Source organism: Hippichthys cyanospilos, chromosome 3 (genome assembly GCF_059441005.1).
Source record: "Hippichthys cyanospilos isolate Australia breed blue-spotted pipefish chromosome 3, RoL_Hcya_1.0, whole genome shotgun sequence".
Classification (NCBI taxonomy): Eukaryota; Metazoa; Chordata; class Actinopteri; order Syngnathiformes; family Syngnathidae; genus Hippichthys; species Hippichthys cyanospilos.
In genome coordinates this window covers 29,769,065-29,790,236 of record NC_142371.1, presented here as the reverse complement: position 1 = coordinate 29,790,236, position 21,172 = coordinate 29,769,065, and the positions used below count along the sequence as shown (strand labels likewise).

The 21,172-nt window shown below is 37.8% G+C and overlaps 1 protein-coding gene across 1 annotated transcript in view; it reads left to right on the top strand.

The window, feature by feature from the left end:
* LOC148426775 (collagen alpha-1(XIV) chain-like) overlaps positions 1-21,172 on the top strand; it is a 112,878-nt gene that overhangs the window by 38,964 nt on the left and 52,742 nt on the right. The window contains exons 13-25 of the mRNA XM_088409747.1: positions 818-947; positions 1,097-1,236; positions 1,485-1,611; positions 3,082-3,221; positions 4,863-4,995; positions 5,348-5,383; positions 6,435-6,577; positions 9,697-9,829; positions 11,869-11,991; positions 12,123-12,272; positions 16,658-16,774; positions 17,451-17,597; positions 20,028-20,102. Coding sequence (XP_088265873.1) covers positions 818-947; positions 1,097-1,236; positions 1,485-1,611; positions 3,082-3,221; positions 4,863-4,995; positions 5,348-5,383; positions 6,435-6,577; positions 9,697-9,829; positions 11,869-11,991; positions 12,123-12,272; positions 16,658-16,774; positions 17,451-17,597; positions 20,028-20,102 — 1,594 coding nt within the window. The remainder of the gene's footprint in view (positions 1-817; positions 948-1,096; positions 1,237-1,484; positions 1,612-3,081; positions 3,222-4,862; positions 4,996-5,347; positions 5,384-6,434; positions 6,578-9,696; positions 9,830-11,868; positions 11,992-12,122; positions 12,273-16,657; positions 16,775-17,450; positions 17,598-20,027; positions 20,103-21,172) is intronic.

Below are 21,172 nucleotides of genomic sequence, written 5' to 3'. Positions count from 1 at the left end.
TACTTTCCTCTCTCGTCACATTAGATTTAAGACAAATATTTCCCCAAGAATTTTGGTCTAAGATATGAATTTACCAGCTAAAATGCCACATTTGCGGTGGCATATTTTTTTTCTAACGCGTGATCATTAAGAATGGCAACTTTTTCAGACAGTCAGCTTCAAATTGGCCAATGTAGAGTCCTTTATGTCTTTCACAACAGCTTATATGGAGCACCAGCTAGCGGCTAATTTATGTACGAGTCTGAGCCACCGGTTAACACTGGCAACAGGTGCTGTATAATATTGTCACTATCGGCATAATTGAATTATTTGCTAGTGCCCTGACTTGGCGATTGAACCTGATTTCAGAAAAACATTGGCATTGGTAGTTGAGAGGAACACTCGCAGGAAAAAGACCAGTCATGTCACGAGACGCTGCCGGGAGCATCTTCAAAACAAAAGTGTGCCAAAGCACCCATGTCCATACCATCACTCTATTGTTTGCTATCAAAAGTCTCTATTTAAGATGGCCTTCTCAACATGTTTCCATTATGTTTTACCTTAATGCATTAACAATTGTTGCTGCCATTGCCTTGACCTGCTTTTTCACTATGTATATTTTTTTCACTTTACTCTACAGTATACACTAAATGGAAGGATTACGGGGCATAAAAAAATGCCACAATCATTTTTCTTAACGGTGATACTCCAATTACTCGGACTCGTTTCAGCCTTAGAGGCGACACCATTTTTTTGGATTCCTTGCTGAAATCGGCTATTGACCAAAAACAAACCATTGTTTTGTTTATTGTTGAAATGCATGGCTTATTGTCCGCAGGTCAAAGTGTCAGAAGCAGTAAATGAGCTGGAGCTGGATGGCCTGATCCCCCACACTGAGTACACTATCACTGTTTATGCTATGTATGGAGAGGAGGCCAGCGAACCCATTACAAACCAGGAAACGACTTGTAAGTGTTGCACAGCCTATCTTAAAGGCATATATTTTGAGACCTTATGGGAGCTCATTAGCTTGTGCTTGGTGTTCTCGGTCAAGTATATGTAAGTGTTGTCAGCTCGATGATTTAACTTTGCCACTATCACTCTCTCTCTGGTTAAGTACCACTTCGTGCGCCCAGTAACCTCCAGTTTTCTGACATCACCCACAACTCGGCACGTATCAGCTGGGACCCGCCGGCCAAAGGAGTAACCGGTTATCGTATCACGTGGGTCAAGTCAGATGGGCGTGTCACTGAGGAGGTGTGTGTTTCAAATGTGGGTTTTATTTGCTTGCTGACTGAGACAAAATGTTATTTTACAAGCAGACCATTCTTGCAATAACCAAATAAATACAATTCAAATACTTCAATACTGGTACAAATTATATATGTAAGCAGCACATCCCTTCCTGTTATATTTTTCAATTCCTCTCAGGGAAAAAAAAAAATCACCCCGTATGCAAACGGAAGAAGCACTTAAAATTCAATCAAATTGTGTGTGTCTTTCAGGTGGAAGTTGGGCCCGTGAGCTCGTATGACCTCAGTGGACTGACATCACTAATGGAGTACTCAGTAGCTCTATTTGCTCTGTATGATGAAGACCAATCGGAACCACTCACTGATGGATTCACGACTAGTAAGTCCCTTTTGTTGCAGGACTGAATCAAGATGTCTTTCATCAAGATGGGCATTTTTGTGGTTGTTTTTGTTTTTTCTTCAATATTTATTTTGATTTTTTGGGCAGCGGCTCCTATAGTCCTTATAGCTTCAACAGTGATGCAATACAAGACAATCCTCGCAACGCTTGTACTTCATTAGTTTTAAACAAATCTCGCTTAGCACAAAGTAGCATAGTAGGGATATAACATGTGAAAAGCATTGGTACATTGATGTTTTTCACTTATAGCAATTGAAGGACTGAAGAGATGGAGTACATAATCGTTCTCTTTGCTGGTATAACAGCTTCTACATATTTTGGATTAAATTCATAAGCAATTTTAAAGTACGTCTGTAGGGACTGATTGATCGACCTTCAAAATTTGGCTATATTGGATTTTCTGCTGTCCTGCGCATTGGGATTAAGTAGTTAAGGTTATTAAAATTCTCTTTATTATTGATATCATACTGTGATGTGTGAATTTTAAACAATGGGGAGAGATATCACTATCAATAGAGACAGAAGTACCAATTTTAAAAAATGTCTTTAGGATCATATGGGACTGCTTGATCCAATGGAGAAAGGGGTTCTTTGAAATTTCTTATAGAATGTTGAATTTTCTGCTGTCCTGCTGCATGCAAGTAGAATCGTAGTTTCGAAGATTAAATTGTCTAAATTATTGGGATCATATTGAGTTGCCTGAGTGTTAACCAATGGAGACAGATAAAACTTCCAGTGCCAACCTCCAGTAAGAAGTAAATAAATGTTCCCCTAACATTATCTTCTAAATTGATTGCATTTCATTCCCCAAAGCGATCTCTACCGATGGCAATTTATTCTTAGTTTCCGTGAAAGGGTGTATCAATAGCGTTCAAAGGTGAGCCATTTTTCTCACAGTGCCAAACAGTGTCGAATTTTATTGCCCCTACTGCTTCCTCTGTTACATTGGCAGTATGCCCACCTCATTTACACCTCAGCATAATAGCCCAGGCCCATTAAAAGGTCATTTCCCTGTCCCTGACTATTCAATCATACTAACGGTTATTGATTGGTCAGAATATCCCTTTAAGCAACAAGCAACAGGGCTTCGCTGCTGAGTCACTGGAAAGAATGCACCTCTGGCAAGAAACCACTCAACTCCTCATTTGAGAATGTTTTTTCCTTATCACACGGTTTAATGAAGCAAAGGCCTCAAAGGTTCTTTATGATGGGGAGCTCTTACCAGCATATTATTGTTAGTTACATGATTTATGTTTTTTTTTTTTTTTAACATTCATCCATCCATCTATTTTATCTAGCGTTTGCTCTCATCATGGTCACAGGTGAGATGCAATCTACTCCAGCGGACTTTGTAAGAGAGGAGGGATACAACTTGGACTGATTGCCAGCCAAAGTTTATCTTTGCATTTTATTAGTTCAAGTTCATTAAACTTGAACTTTATCTCACAGCTCCAGTTCCAGGTCCCTTACATCTTCGTTCCAGTGATGTCAGATCAGATGGATTTCAGGTTAGCTGGGATCACTCAGCAGATGATATTATCGTCTATAGACTCTCCTGGGCACCGCTCACGGATGGCGTTACAAAGGAGGTTAGTACAGTATCGATAATGACCACTTGTTATATGATTGTCAATGAATGCATGGAAAACATGAATAGATGTTTAAAAACCAAACAATGCCAAACATGGTTATCCTTCCCAATTGTACAATAAGAACACAGTCTACTTATGGCCTTGTGTGTGACTGTGTGGGTCAGTGTGTGTAAGTGTGTGTGCGTGCATGTGTATGTGTGTTGCCTTTTTTTTTTTTTTTTTTTTACTTGCACTCAACTCAATGTTTTGGATCTTTTGTTCTTGTATTTTGCCACTGATTAAATGACTCATTTTTTTAATCAGGCAAAAGCCCCAGAGGGCTATGCATGAAAGACAATTACTATAAATAGATAATTTGAAAATGGCTTCCCAAAAATAGGTGAAATGATTGAATCATTAAAAATACACTGCTGTCTGGCTGTTAGATTATGCTTCCAATTTCAGTGTTACTAGGCATGTAAGAGTTTACCTTGGGGTTTGATTTGTTTTTGTTGTTTCTCATACAAATTGCAAATGTTGTTAGGACTTCTGCCACGACACATCTTTGAATTGCTATGGAATTCATCTCTAATGCTAAACAGAGGGTACTGGTGAAGGTGAACAGGCTTATAGAATGACATGTGTATATATGGGTGATATATGTACATAATGCATTTATCCTATTTGTATAAATCCCAATCCCAGTGGAGTTATTGCGTTGAATACAAAACAGTAGCCTTGCCTATCTATAATCAATTGAATACGCAACAAAGACAATATATTTAAGGTTCAAAAGATAAACTTTGTTTTGCAAATACAGTACATTGAAGCTCCACTGCTTGTGGGGGATAGGGACCGCACCGGTCCACAACTAGTGAAAATCCACAATCATCCATCTATTGAAATGCATTGGAGTAAAAAGGCAAAACCAAGTCCTTCAAAAATGCTGATAAACCGCACAAAATGCATTTTCCAGAAGCTTAAATAGTACCCTATCGTTTTTTTGTTTTTTGTGTGTGTGTGTGTGTGTGTGTGTGTGTACTTTGTTTCCCCCCTTAGGTTCTGTTATTTTAGTTTTTACTGCTCTCGCAAGACATATTAATGATCTTGGACTTGAAAGTCTGGTCTTGTATTCAGGGACGAGATACTTCCGTCAGATTACTGCTCTATCGCCATGAATTGAATGTATTACTTCTTGACTGGTTTCTAGACCCTACTCTCTTGAACTTCGACTACATGGGAAACATAAACATAGATATTTAACATTTGTGAAAAATACATGGTGTCTTGAGCTGGTTATTTTATGTTTGTTAAAGGCAGTACGTGTCATTTTTCGCATGCACCCATGGGAGCTTTATTGGCATTATGGTAAATGCAGCAATACATTCTCCTCCTCCGGCGGTCCGTAGCTAAAACAGACATGGTGACCTCCGGCGGAATGTCTTGTGTAATATAATTTAATAATAACTAGATCTATGATTATATTCAATACATACTGTTGGTCATTAAGAACACGTTTATTCGCAAGTTTTTGAAATTTATAATAATGTATTCATTTTTAATGTACAAAGGTCTACATCTTACATATTGTTACTTTAAATAAGTCTAAACATGCGTTTTGAGTGAGAATGCAATGCACAATGTGTGTTTCTTTTCAAGGTGATCCTGAGTGGAAGCGATAACCGATACACTTTGACCGATCTGAATCCTTCCACGGCATACGAAGTCATGGTGATGGCAGTCTTCAGAGATCAATCAGAAAGCGATGCTGTCTCTGTCACAGAGACCACATGTAAGACATGTTTCGCAAGCGCCAGGGATTCATGTTATTGACGAAACCTGACCTTGAAACGTCTAATCAATACAATAGGATTTTGCTCTAAGGGCAGTACAGAAACAACGAGCCCTAAACATGTTTCATTAAAAAAAAAATAATAATAATAATTTCTGCATTTCTGTATTTAGTCAAACTCCAAATGTGACTAATTGCAGTGACTTGTTTGTCCTTGTTTATCTCAGAGCAGTAAAATCTATTTTCCCCATCAATGATTTGTATGTATCTATCTAATTACCTGAGCTATTGATATAGAGAGTTGCTGGGTTTCGCTCTAATTATGTGATTGATGCTGTGTGTATTTCCCCAGTGGCCAAGACAACAACGATCGCCACCACAACCTCCGGTAAGAAGAGCACAAATAACTGCTGAAAGAGTAAAAAATGGCAACAATGAAATGTAGCAAATAGCAATTTATTTGAACATCTGTCAGTGGTCCAAATAATCACAGATTTACCTAAGATTCACTTCTACTTTATATCATTTCACAGATCCGCGCAATGTACACATTCTACTGTGCTGCGTTAGTAAAGACGGTAAAATGACTTGATTTTAGGCAACACAACTGTCATCATGCATGCACAGTATTATCTATCATAACAAAAAGACGTACTCTGCAGAGCAGTGATGGTCAAACAAATTGTTTCCCTAAATGAAGCTTTTCATCTCAATAAGAAGTGTTTGAGCAAACAGCTTCTGCTTTTATTGAGCGTCAATGCAGAGCCCAGCTGAGTTTTAATTATGGTTCAGGAAAGAGCATGTTTACAGGGTCTTAAGACCTTCGATTTTTTTTTTTTTTTAATTCGCTAACTGTCAGCGCTCACCGGTATTCCGCAAACCCAGTTAGATCCTGGGGAATTTCTAACAATTTAGAGCGCCATGCTCTCTGCATTTGTATATTCAAATCAAATCTGCAACACAGTAAAACAAGTTACGCTTGTGTTAGAGAATTGAATTCACCCTGCAACTATTAGTTCAAACTAATTATTTCAGGGCTGACCCAGAGGCAATCTGGATTGTTTTCGTATGTGGTGAACCGGCAGCAGATAATCGAGTCAAACGCATTTTCCGAGTCAAAACTTAAAAAATTCCAAACATAATAAAATATAGCTAAAGGCTTGTTTGCCCTGTTTCAAGGTTCCTATTTAAATTGTTTTACTGGTTTCAGCAATTCAAGTCTTGGTGATAGCAAGACTACTGGCGCAAACCAAAAAACAGTTGCTTGAAGGATTTGTGGAAAAGTCTCCCGTTATAACTGTCTTTTATCAAGCTGACATTTTGAATCTCTCCAACCCACTGCCAACAGCAGCACACTTAAACCGGCTGCCAGTTTTCAGTGACATTTTGATGGATAAATCTCACCGTTGAATACCTCATGTTAGTGCTGCCGTTCACAGCCCCCCGCCAAGCGGTAAGAAACCTTCATCTGAGGGATGGGACCACACAGAGCCTCAAGGCATCATGGGAGCTGGATGACCCCCGTGTGGCGCGCTTCAGGCTGTCCTACACCGGCACTGGGACCAATCGCAAAGAGGAGACGGTGAGTTTATTCAGTTGTGTGAACTCAGACCAAGTAGAACCCATATAGTGCCAGTCCAAAGTTTGGACACACACTTTAATACATTGGTTCGCAATCGTTTTTAATGATGATGTTCCCTCTAATTTGTCAATTTATTTGGCCAATTTCTGTCGTTAAATGTTACAATTGTGTCTGGAATTCATTTACCTTTAATAAAACCTTGATACCTTTAATAATGTTTTCATTTTTATTGTGCAAAATTACCTCCCCTGTGCTCAAGTTTTGAGTAATTACCAATCACAGCTCACCTGCTGGTCATGTGCTCACCTGTTGGTCAGGTGACATTCACATCCTGTGGTGGTCATTACCTCAGCATTTAGCATGCGTGATGTAGTTTTCAGTTGAGCGAAAATGTCAAAATGTGTTTTTAAAAGTATTGTACATGAAAATAACATAGCCATCAAGTCAGCTATAGACAAAATAATAGTAATAATATTTTTTACAGCTGAAAATGGCAAAATAAATTGCATACCTGCTGTACTATGACAAAACAGTAAATCCCTTCTATTCTTTTCTAAAAGAGTGTCTGGTTTGTCAAACTTTGGAATCACATCTGTAGTGGTTTCGGTGGTTGTATTTTATTCAGTCACTCCAGAAGATTCTTCATATCATGTAACATAATCTGTTTTAATCCTGGCTCATCTACCGAAAGATTGCATAATCAATGACTTCATATGAGAGTTAACAAAGTACTCGGTTTTTGTTTATGAATGCTTAAATGAGTGTTCCAATTAATTTGTTCTCATTCTGAACTGCCAGTAGTCGAAAAGCCCTAATATTGACTCTCTAAACTTTTTTTTTTTTTTTTTTAAGATTTAGATTCCTCAAATTAGACAAAGATAACCGCTTTGCACGTCATGGCATATTCTCAGCCATCTGTATAATGCGGATGAGGCTTTATGACATGAAATGACTTTCACTTCACAGATGTGCATTTTCAAGTTCCAATAACTTGTTAATGTATTTATCACAATTTAAATTTGACAATGTTTTCAAATATTTCGCTGGTAGTGTAGAATACATTTCTATGAGAAAAAAAATGACAGTTAACCCTTCTCTCATTTTATGTTTAGAGAATATCACATTTCACACATCATAATTTTTTGTGAGAACAAGGCAGGGAGTCGTATACATTGATTTTACAGAACGGACAGCAGCGCTTGTTTTTTTCCACATACTGCAGTGGTTGGTTCTGGAAATCATTTACTCCCATCAGAAAAGCGATTACACGTTTAGTGCCGGTCCACTTGGCCTCTCCAATCCCAGATCGCTGATACACACATTCATTCTCAACCGACGACTCCCTTCCCTCCCCTCCATCTGTTCCTCCAATCCGAATTGGCCTCCCTCTTCTCTCATCACCTCCTTTTACTTTCATCCCCCTAACACTTTTTCTCCCTCTCCTTTTAATTTCCCACTGTGGCGTCAGAGGCGCACAAGATGGAGAGGCCTGACCGAGCCAAAGGACATTCCATTATCTTTTCAGCAGCCATTTACTTTGGTGGCTTCAGAGATGGGTCACAACTGAGAGACGGATAAAAGAAACAAGCAAGGTTGGATGAGAAAACACTTGCTAAACAAAAGTGGGACAAGGGCCTAAGCCTGACCGCTGCCCGGCACATGCTTGTTGCTGTGGCACCTTTGGAAATTTGAAAAGACTCAGAGGAAGCATGTTACCTGTGCCATGCTTCAAATAAGCTCTCAATCAATTCTCACTCGACTCCTTGTTCTCTCTCAACCGTCTGGTGGCTTGCGAGCGATCCACAAGGTAGTCCGCTTTTCACACCAAGTCGAGCAGGATGATCGCAAGCCCTTCGCCGTGACCAAGAACTGGATGTACAGCAGAAAGTTGATTCATGGATGATGATGATCTCTCATGACACAGTGGTTGAAAATCACTGGTCTCATGCATGGACTTCAATCTGCAGCTTTTGTCGAGTCTTATTCATTCTAGACCATTTTCTTTTGGTCTTGGGACCAGCACAATGTTGAACTGACTGCATCCGTCAGATGTATGTGAAGGCACTTCAGGTCGTATGAAAGATTTTACCAGGAAATGGGGAGGTATCATAAAATCTAATTCAATCTTTTTTTTAATATTTTGCCAGGTATTGTACAATAATTGGAACATCTATCAATTTATTGCTAAATTATGTTAATAGTGACAGGGTTTATTCTGTTTATTTCTATACAAATGATCATTGTCATCAATGGCACATTTCTATAACTGGCCAACCTGGCCAAACATAGGTGATGTTACACAATTTATCTTCGAGTTGCGGAATAAAATACACCCAGAAATGCCTCTACAAATGTAGTCCCTATCTTTAACAAATCAAACATCTTGCTTTTTTTAATTTATTTTTTTCACAGATTTTTTTTTTTTTGGCCCTTGTTAGGGGTTATTTGACCCCCCTCCCCCCCCCCCCCCCCCCAAAAAAAAAAAATCAAAGGGCTGAGAACTGTTCTTGTCCATCGTTGTGATTTGAAAATGACATTTAATTTCTTTCGCTCACAGAGGTTTAAAAGTGATGGAACACTGCAGAACAAGAGAGCTTGGTTTGAGTTTATTATTAATATTTTTTAATATATTACCCATCATTTATAACCACCATAACTTAATATTGGCATTCATATTCATATCATCTCAACAAGATCACAATGGTCCTCTGGTGTTGCTGTAATATTAGGCAACCGATTTCTTTGGTGGGAACAAAGGCATTCAAATGCGGAAAGAGAACCAAGTTCAACAGCAATACCCGACTTGAATTGCTTCGTCTCATTCTTGGCCTCATTTGACTTTATTGACTAAGCTGAAGTGAGCGGAATTGCTGAACAGTTGTGCTTTAAATCCCTTAAGTTACACATAGCATTCGGCAATCTGTCACCAAATGAGCCTAGCCTTTCCCCGGCTAATCTATTTTAGCCACTTACTGTACATACAGTATGTGTACCGTTGTGTTTGAGTTGACTTTTCTATACTGTCACTTTTACCGTCCCTTACAGTATTGGTGGAACATAAACCCTGTTTTCTGATCTTCCCTGACTAAGTGTGTGTGCGTGTTCCTGCGTGTGTTTAGGTGTTAGTTCCTGGAAGTAAGAAAAGTGTGCTGCTTGAGTCCTTACTTCCTGACACTCAGTATCAAGTAACTGTCACGCCAGTGTACGCCAATGGGGACGATGGTATCAGTGTATTCACACTGGGGGCGACATGTAAGTCTCACACTCACACAAATTAAACCATTTGTGTCAACTTTTTCTGTCGTCACATTTCTCAGATTAGCATGTCAAATTGTTTTTTTCTTCGTGTCCATGAAATGAAATTCAAATGAAGCAAATGACAAACACTGATGCGTTGTTAATTGTCTTAATGAGAGCCATTCATAATTACAGCAGTTCTTTTCATTAAAGCTCTGTTCGCTTCCTTATTGATTACCTCAACCATTCTCATGAGAAATACTGATTGCCTCCTCATTAAAAAGGGAGAAGTCGAGCTGGGCAAGATACGTCATCTTCTTCTGAGGGGTCTGCTGCTGGCCTTATTGCAAATAAAAACCTCTGAGCCTACAAACAGCGTAGTCATAAATCAGACCTCAGACACGCATGTATGAACAGTACGCCAAGATAATCTGTTTTGTGCAGAGATAAAACTGTCTTTTCACATAAATTATAAATTATTCAGGAAATTAACATATGAAACCAAACCTAGAACCTCAGCAAAACATTTTTAACCTTATCTTTTCCTATATTTGCAATTTAAAACATGCTGTGTTTCACCAAGCTGCAACAACAAACCAGTCATGCCTTATATTTATATCATGGCCTCATAAATGAGGAGCATAAATTATTGATTATATAAAGCCACACTCACTCAGCCAGAAGCTCAATACATTTTTTGGTATTGAAAATTCAGTCTTGTTCTCTTTGCGTGCAGTATCAGTAGTACAAAACTATTACTATATGAATGATCATGCTTATTATTCTCACGCTGAGTTCAGTCAAATGAAAATGTGGACCTATTTATTAACATGATTCGATCTATTTTGTGCAGAGATAAACTGGCGTTTCACAAAAAATATTCAGGAAATAAATATGTTAAAATATCCCTAGAACCTCAGCACAACATTTTTAACTTTATCGTTTCTATATTTGCAATTTCAAACATGAAGTGTTTCAGCAAGCTGTAACAACAAACTAGTCATGCCTTATATTTAGATGGTGACCTCATAAATGAGGAGCATAAATGATTGATTATATGAAGCTACACTCACTCAGCCAGAAACTCAATACAATTTTTGATATTGTAAAGTCAGACTTGTTCTCTGTGCAATATCAGTACCACAAAATATGAACTCTCGTACTAATTATGCTCACACTGAGTTCAGTAAAATTAAAATGTAGCCGTATTTATTAACATGATTCAGTGCTGTTTTTGAAAGTTTAAATTTAAGTTCAACAGGTTATATTAGGACACACATTTTTTTCTTTTTAATTGTGTTCAATCTTGCTTTCAGTATGTTGATCAGATCCGTTTTTATTCATCAGGCCTCTTGTGCTTGAGTTTTAGATGGTTTGAAAACAAAGGTCAGTCACACCCTAAAGTGGACACTGATTGTTTGTCACTGTGTTTGGCATAACATGATAGGTTTATCGGTCCGATGAATGGTGGATTTATTTAAAAGAAATGCCCCAACATCCCCTTTGTCAAAAGTAGAATGATATGCATTCTTGGTAAGAAGAAGCTTGCTTAGCACAGATGTAGCTTATGTTTAGCTTACCACATAAATGCAAAACACCCAGCCGCAACTGCAGCTGACAGTGAACGATAGAAACAAAGACCTGAATATAGTGAGCTATAGCAAAGTTCCAAGACAGTGACAGACAACAAAATTCAGCAGCATTCCTCCTGATAGTTGAAATTAAAGTTTGCAACCATGACTTGGGATTAGTATCAAAAATAGCAGATGGTAAATGGTTACAACGACATATGTAAAAGTTCGTTTAAGAAAATAAATGACTGAAGCCACTTTTTTTTGTACTGTATATCAATTTTTGTTAGGCCACAGTAACACGATGAATCTAATTCACGTACTAAAGTTATTTAAATCTGGTTGAAGGTTTTTTCTCATACATTTTTAGGTGCAATTAAAATGAGATTTACTAGATCAATTAATTATAGATCACAATTAAGCACTCATTTTAATCTCTTGAGAGCCCTATTTTCATATGATTTTCTTTTGCTTTTACTCCAGTGCCTCTCTTGTCTCCTAAAAACCTTCGCGCCTCAGAGGAGTGGTATAACCGCATCAGGGTGACCTGGGATCCGCCACAGATTGCTGTTATGGGTTACAAGATCCTTTACAAGCCAGTCAATGGTAGGGAAATTCAGTACAACAAATGCATAAACCTAAAATTATGAACAAAAGGTTTGTTTGACTCCCATGTGCACTGAGCATATACCATCTTGGGTTTATCCTGTGTGAATGTGCGCATGTGTGTCTGTCAGCTCCAGAGAGAGTTTTGGAGATGACCGTGCATGAAGATGTGAACTCGGTTCTCCTCTTGAATCTGCAAAGTGGAACAGAGTACAACGTCCAAGTGACTGCCTCCTACCCTTCAGGACAAAGTCAACCGTTGCTAGCGAATGCTAAGACACGTGAGCATTCACCCATTTCTATTCAACTATCCTTGATATTTGATCGTAGTCACGTTTAAAAAGAAAATCGTACTCGGCAATGCGGAAAACAACTGTGTAGGTTGCATGAAATTGAAATGGAATCCATCTTGCTGTTAGCTTGATGGGGCGAAAGGTTAATGATGACAGTGTGGTTAAAATGAGATCTTAAATTGAATTCGTAAGCTTTAATGGGACATTGCTGTCAGGTTAAGTCTTCCTTACAGATTTGTGGGAAGGACAGTGTGACTGTTAGAATGAGGACAGAGAGGAAGAAGCAATATCGCTGAAGATAGAAGAACTACACGCATATTAAAGGCATGGATTTCCCTCATGACCCCAGCATAAACGGACAAACAGGACATTATCAATATATCCCAGTCAGACAGGAAAAACAATCTTTGAATATATAGATTTGGTTTCAACGGGTTTATAAGGCTAAAATGACTTATCGGTACTCCTTTCCCAATGTAAACAGATTTATAGGAAATGTGTTTTTATATGGGGAAAAAGTGATAGAGCATGAACTAATCAGTAAGATACGTACCAAGAAAAATACAATGCTCCATTTTTTTAACCAACAATTTATTCCCTCTAAGACTTTGGGCACCATATGGTGTTGATAAAGCACTATATAAGTGCACTCACTTTACTTTTCTTTAAAAAATAACCTCAAACTAAATTGAGCCAGCGAGCAACAACTAAATAAAAAAAAAGAAATAGTTTGTTTTTAATGCATGGATTTCTATATTCAGTTGGACTAACTACAATGATGTCACACTGCTGTCTGTTCTTTAATACAGCCGTTCTAAATGAGAGGTACGAATACCCATGTGTGTGTGTTAAGGCTCTCGAGGACATATGAAAGATTATGACATAGTTTCTACAGGTATCAGAAAATCCAATTGAATAAGTTTTAATGCCATGACAGGAATACTACATTTATTTTCAAATTAAGGACAAAGTATTTGGAACATGATTCAATTTATTGTTATATTGTTTTGCAGTGACTACTTTGCAAAATGTTGTACACCTTTATGTTATTTAATTTGATATTTTAACACTTTAATTCCAGACATGTTGTTCTGGGTAACAGAACAACACAAACAAACACACAATTTATCTTCTGTGTTGTTGAACAATACACGCTGAAAAATACTACTACAAAACAAAAAGTTTAGTGAATCAGACTAAGTTTTTTAATTGTTTGGTTTTCTTTCTTGTGTTTTTTTTTAACCCTTAAAATGCCTTGTGCTGGCTAGGGGGTACTTAGCTGAAAAAATATTTTTCAGGGCGTACTTATTGAAAAAAAGATTGTGAAGCCACTGCTTTAATAAATCCCCACTGACGACGAGCATTAAATCCTGCATGTTCTGCTGTGTCTTTGAAGTTCCCAAAATTGAGCATGCTCTCCAAGGTAATGACAGAAATACATGAACATAGATTCACCCTGAAATAATGCTATTCTTGATGATACTTTGCTAGTTTTTTTTTTTTTTTTGGAATGCATACAGGATTATACATGAAGCTCAGCGTTTGGTATCTTAACTTTTAATCTTTTTCACCCAACAATGCCATCTAACCCACTCTGTGGTGGACCAGAAGGGTGTGAGAATGAGGATACTCCTTGGGCAGATCAACTATTAGCATGACTAACAAACACCAGCTGTTAAAATTCATCATGTGAGGTGTGCAAAGTCAGTTGAGAAAAGTTACATAGCAAGTGTCACAAAGTATAAATGTGTTGAGTATAAAGCTAAAAAAATATGAGCTTTCCCCTTGGACCATGGGGAAAGATGGAAAAGAATCACATTGAGCGAATGGACTAAGTCGCGAAGGGCATTACGAGATTGTGCGCTGTCATGATGAAGCGGCCATGAGTTGTTATGGTGATTCATTGTTGCATCCTAATGGTAGCAAACAAGCATGCTTGCACCAATAACTCAACATATGAGCAAGTGGAAAAATAATTATTGGTACCTTGGGTTTTGCTGTAGGGAATGAAAATGCTTCCTCATAATTAAGTTTGATGTTGTTTGCATTGAGATGCTGCTGCTTACTGTACAAAGTGATTTTGCAAGCAGTCTTTCTAGTGCTTGCAAAATATCCTCAATATGTATTTTGCTCCTTTGACACTTTTCGCCTGAATTCCTTTGCATTTGTATCACCTTTTTTTTTATTTAGCCATGTCCTAGATTTCATTTCTCTTGCCTATTCAAAGTTGTTTTTATATTCACATATTACTCCCCACTGTGCTTGATGGTTTTTGTTGAGTTTTTATTTTACTTAATTGATCTCTAAGGGAAATTTCTTCTCATACTCTGAGAAGAGTGAGTGACTAATTGTAAAACTTTATGAAAATGAAGTTTATAAATGAGACCACTTCCAGGGAAAAGTTATTTTTTTCTCTAATTCAAGTGTCTGAAATGCATCTGCCTCACAGATTGTGTGTCTTTGTTCTTGCACATTACTAAAACGAATCATTTCTTTTTTGTTACATGCACAATTAGTTTTTTAACTAAAAAGGAGCACCTGCCATATGCTTTCTGTGCTAAATATCAATTAGGTGATATTGGAGCCAAGTTTATTTCTTACTGTCAGCAGATTTTGTTCACAAGGAGGAAGTTGCTAGAAGAAATAAAAGTGAGGCAGCTAGTACCTCCTTGGAGATTTGCCTGCTTACAGTGCTATTCAAGTTGTTTATGATGTTTTGCATCATGCTACGTTTTGCCTCATTTAGAGGAAATTTATGTTTTTTGTTACTAGCTAAAATGAAAATATATCTGCTACTGTACACAGCCATCCATGTTCCCAACCCTATTTATTCCTACCTCGCTAAACTCATACTGAACATTTTAAAATAAAATAAAAGCCACAAAATGAACAGATATTAAAATTTTCAGCATGTCATTTTAACTATTACCTCTTAGATCAGGAGTGCCCAAACCTTTTGGTCCAAAATCTACTTTACCAGCAGCCAACCTCAAATGCATCAAAGGCTAATTTGTGTGTGCATGTGCATGCGTGTGTATGTGTGTTACTTGACATTGAACTACTGATGTTGTAATGACAGAACTCAACATTTATAGTGTAGGCCTGCATATTTTGTAAATATAACGGTTAAATTTGCAATCGCATAATGTGTTGACTCAATGCTTAATGCCCTATGATTATTTTTTTTGTGGTACGGACAGTGTTGGGTAAGTTACTTCAAAACTTTTAGATTATAATATTACTCTTTTGAAATGTAAGGCATTGTAGTACCATTGCATTCATGTTACATTTCTCTTACCGACGTAAGTAGAAATCTAGATTTGGCATTCTAAATGTAGCTCATTATGCTCATTACACAGCCAATAGAAGGTTGTCTTAAGCCTAAAAGTCCGAATCCTTCCATCTGTTTTGTAAACCTCAAAAGACATGAGAAGATTCAAAATCTTGTTCGCATTTAATCCCTTTATTACTTCGGTTCACTGCATAGTGATTCATTGTTTATGCTTTAGGCAGAAAAAGCAAGTTAATTTCCCAATTTCAATGTTAATATTCAAATTCAAGTTCAGTCAGTCAGTCAAAAAATAAATGGTTTCAGTGGGGCTAACGTGAGCCGCTAGCCTACATCATTGTTATTGTGTTTAACGTCCTGTTTAACATGAGGTTTTGTGTGTTTCATCTTGATACACATTGACCGTAACTATCTATAGACTATTATTAATAGCAATTGTACAGTAAAAATTAGCGATAGATTACCTTGTCATTATTGCCAGTTGCGATAGGAATCTTGCTGACAAACTTTTGAAATGCTGGCGAATCCACTGTGGAAAGTGGCAGCAAATCTTATACTGTATGTATAACATACCCTGCCTGAATCTCTGCTAACCTCTTGAGGTCAAAGTGGCATCCCTGAGCGAGAGACCAATAATTATGCCTGCTTTGTTTATCTCTACCGCATCTCTGCCGCATGCATTCTTTTCGCTAGCTTCACGTTACTATGGCACAGCTCTAAATGTTTTGTCGAATTACTGGTGTTTTTTCATGATGTGGACAGCTCTTTACTGAGTAAAATATTACTATTTTGTGCGTAGTACATTACCATTATTATTATTACATTTCTTTCATAAAAAGATTCAAAATTGTCAATAATGTATTCCCTCAAGTGACATAATGATGAAAAATCGTATTCTTTTTCATTTTAAAACACCCCTGGGTCATAAAGCACCTGTTACAGGCAAAGACAAACTTCACATTGTCTTTCATTGATTGGTTAATGTCACATGTGGCAGCACAATGTACACGGCACATCACATCTTCTCCTAATCAATTAATATTGCATTGGTCATTTTCTCTTCGTCCTCTATCTCTCACTCTAGTGTTCCTGGGTGTCACTGACTTGACGGTGTACCAGGTGCGGCCCAACAGTATGTGTGTGCAATGGCAGCCTCATTTGTACGCTACCCACTACAGAATTTCTATCCAGTCGACACTCAGTAAGTACAACGGGATACATTCTTTAAATAAATGCTAAATCTAGTTTTCTTGTACAGGTTATGTGTAGGGGACTTGTTTTAACACAATTCATGTTTGTGTGCTTCCACATTTGGTCCAACTTTGTCTAAATTATCAATGTTTCTCAGAAAAAGAGAAAGTGTCACTGTATGGCCTTTCCAGAAAATTGTGAGTAGATGAGGAAACAAATCAATAGTGTACTGCCATTTATTTGCCCTTTGTTTGTTTTTGTCGCCTTACTTGAAAGTTGTTTTTGTTGAAATGTCATATGCACCAACAAAATATTTGAGGATCACAATCAATAATAACTTCAACCAAACATGCATCTTAAAAGAGGCATTCACTACAAATTGAGTTTCGTGTGTGGATGCTCAAAATTTGGCCTTTGCAAGAATGCTCCTGTTTTTATTTACTTTCACGAGATGTCCGCCCTTCTTTTTATGTTTCACAATTGTTGAATGGAGTTTTTTTTTCTGGACACAATAAGTTTCAATTGGCGATTCTGGAAAAAAGTAATGATTCACTAGCTTGATCCAAGCAGGTTTCCTTATGTGATCTTTTTCAAACAGAAAGCCAACTTCCGAAATAAGATTTAATGGCATTAAGCGGATTTTTTTTTCATCATCATTACGTGCTTTTTTTCCTGTTTTACCACAGACGGTCAGCGACAGGAAATGAGCGCATCGGGCGGGGCTTCTCGACAGTGTTTCTATGACCTTTTTCCGAGCAGCCAATATGAGATCAGCATTCACACACAGATGCAGGAAATGGAAGGACCTCCCATCTCCATCACGGATATGACACGTATGTTTAAGGATGAAACCTGGGAACTTCATTTCTCAGTGCTTTGTATTATTCAGCAATTTTTAGTTTGGTGTATTGTATAGCGGCTGATGGTCAAATGCTTTGGAGCAAGTAGAATATTACAAACCTGGAATGGGCAAAGACAAAGACAAAGAAAAAAATTCAAAGAAAAAATGCAAGCAATAAAAAGGGGACTCAAAAAAGCTGGAATCACAAAAATGTAATGGTCATGGAGGCATACCTACAACAAAACAATACACCATGATTAAAACAGCTGCAAACAAAAATATAAAAACAACATAACAAATAAAAATAGCAATTGACGTGAATTTAAAACAGGGGAAGTGGCACCCCTAGCAGTGTGACTGACTGGTCAGTTCCCTTTAGTCCCACCCTGTTGTGACACCACAGTGGACCCCCATGTTACAGCATCCCTGGCTTATGGTTTTTTTATGTTGGGATGTTTTATGTTACGGTATTTTCCCGGCTTTGCGACAAAAACAACTGCCATGACCCTAAGGGGTTGGCTGTATTTGTATTGTTTTTTCTACATCTGCAGGCGTTTTAAGGTAATTGCATGATGTTTTCTGTTGTATACATGCATATTATATATACATAGCACTTACTATACTATTTTGGTACCAATTTTTAATAAGCAATTTTGCAGTGTTGATGTTTTTAACCTGCATTAGCTATTGAACATAGGTTTTTTACATTAAATGTTTTTTCAATATTTTCTTTTATTTTATTGTGTGCACATTTTGTTTTAATCTCCAAGCATTTTTATGCATTTGTTTTGTTGTACGTTTGCTTGCATTTAGTGTTTTTGATTGCATCTTATTCTTCAGTGTTTTTCTTAATGTGTTTTCACTCCTTGGTTTGCTGTTTTTTTTTTTTTTTCCTGCCTTATTCTTGTGTTTGTAGCTGGTTGCAGCACTTTTGTCCTCGACAGCAACTTTAGGATTGACACTTCACATGAACATTCATGTTCAAAATACCAAACTCTCTCACTTGGACTTTTCTTAAATATTAAGTTCTACCTTGACCCTTTTTGAATCTGATACATAGCAGCTGCCTTTCTGCAGCAGTCTCTTTGACCTTCAGATTTTTTTTTTTTTTTTTTAATATCCAATTCTCAGTGAGGACTCTGGCACTGTTGCAGTCCATTGGCCAGGTGATGAGCTCAGTTGAATCACACAGCTCGAGGGACCTCAAGGGCTCCACTCGCTGTCAGAGTTTTAAGATAGATAACACTCACTCACTTGCACCCAAAACACACAGATTTCCTACCTGCAATTTTTCTGCAATTATCCATACAGCTGTGGGTGGGCATTATTTAAAACTTCACAAACCATGATGGATAAAATGTACAGTTTTTTTTCTTTTTTTTTGTCTGCCATTGGTGAAGTAAATTGTTTTCTCTCTATCAGATTATGCTCACCTATTGAGTGTATGGGCATGATCTACTGAACCAAAGATCATGTATCATTTTTTAAATACAAAGTAAAATAGTTAGACTTTTTTAAAAATAAATCAGAATACATGAGGTCATATTGCCTTGCACTGTAGGAAATGCTTTGAAAGTAATGTTTCAATGAGACAATTAAATCCTAACATAGCAGTAAGCGAGCAGCATCTTGGTTCCAGTTAAGCAAGATTACCGTTATGGACTGACCAGCGCAATCCTTGGACCATAATCCAATAGAGATCTTATTCCTGGGGCCAAACCAAGATTTGCACAGGAATTGGAGTGGAATTTAGTTCAATTGTCTTGCACTGGAATACGAGTTTACAGGTACCAGAAAAATGCCAACTCCATGCAATACAGAAGTCATTCACGTCACAGAAAAAGTGGTTGGACAACTAAATATTCATTCAGAGAGTCCACAAAATAGAATTTGAAAAAAAAAGGAGTGAATCGAACCTGTTTCTTTGCCATCCCATTAATCTGCTATTTGTTATTAAAAAATAGTAGAAAATCGTGAGAGTGGAATATAATTAACATTTTTTTAATAATGTATCTGTCCTTTTTTTTCTGTTTTCTGACCAAATCAGCTCCTTCCTGCAAGCTAATCGTTTTGGTACAGATGCATCCCCAAGCCTGGGGTTGTTTTCCCCTGTGAAACACAGCCTGTGGTCAGACACACACTGGATTGATGAAAATAGTTTTGCTGGCCTTAGGTTGCTGGGGAACAGATGGTAGATATAGACATATGTTTGTCTTTTAATTCTGATTTATAGATGGAATCCGACAAAAAGACAACAAGATTGCTTTTGCGCTTGTTGATTGTAAATACAAATACACCCCATAAAAGGTCATCCAAAACTCAGCTATTGTTGCCAGAAAAAGGCTAAGGAAACTTCAAATTCACGGATACAATTCATAGTTATCTCATTGTCAATTTGTTGTATGCTGGGTTGTCTCTCCAGTGCCAGCACCCACTGAAGCTCCCACTGAACCCCCTGCCACAGAGCCCCCACCCACCATTCCACCTGCCAAAGAAGGTGAGCAAGGAGTATACCATGAATATTCTAAGGGCTCTAATTTTTGGACCAGTGCAATTTAGCCATCACCCACAGAGGTGGGTTGAAGTGAATGTTGGTAATTTTGCAGCCATGTACATTTGCACATGCATTTAAATAACAGCGTTTTGTGCTGTTCTGGCCGTGAATACTGCCAACGCCATTCACCGCTAATCGAAGTGGCTCTAAAAGGTGCCCAACCTTGTTAGTTAAGTTGATTTTGGTTACATTAACCACAGAACTTTCCAAATTCGGTTGGAACTACCAATTTTATTATGCAAATACCAATTTTATTGGTTACCTAAAAACAAACAGGTTACAGAGCCTTCCTGTGTAGAGTTTGCATGTACTCTCCGAGTCTGCAGGGGATACTTTTGGCACTGCGGCTTCCTCTCACATTTCAAAACACCATGCATGGCAGATGAATTGGAACTGGTCTTGGAATTAGACTCTACATTGTTCTAAGGTGTAATTGGGTGCGTGAATGATTGTATGTCTCTGTGTGCCCTGCAATTGGCTGGAAACCAGTTCAGGGTGTCTCCTGCCTCTCCAGTGTAATACCGTACATGCATATAAATTAAATTTGGCACATTGGCGATTTAAGTTCTGATTAAATATGAATTTTATGGTACTCAGGAAGTAGAACTGTGTCCCCTACTGTGTGGCTGCCTTGACCCCTTCATTACATAGCTCAATGGCCAAGCAATATGCCTCCATCCCTCGTCTCCCTCACGAGGCTTGTTTTTAATGGAGACTATTCCAACAGCGTGAATACGGGGCCAAAAACAGGCGTTTCACTGACATTAAAATGCAAAGCTGCGTCAACATACCACTCTCATTAACACACGTTCCTTCTAGCAATTCAGTCCCCTTGGGAACCTAGCTTGTATTCATATCAATAGTTTCACCTATGGGTGAATTATTTAATAGTAAACCACAATTACACTTTAAGTCTCATCACAGTAATCTCAAAAGTAAAGATTCCTGAAAAGAGACAAGGTGAGGAAGTTTGGCTTACAGATTCATCGTGTACAATCATCACCACCCTGCCA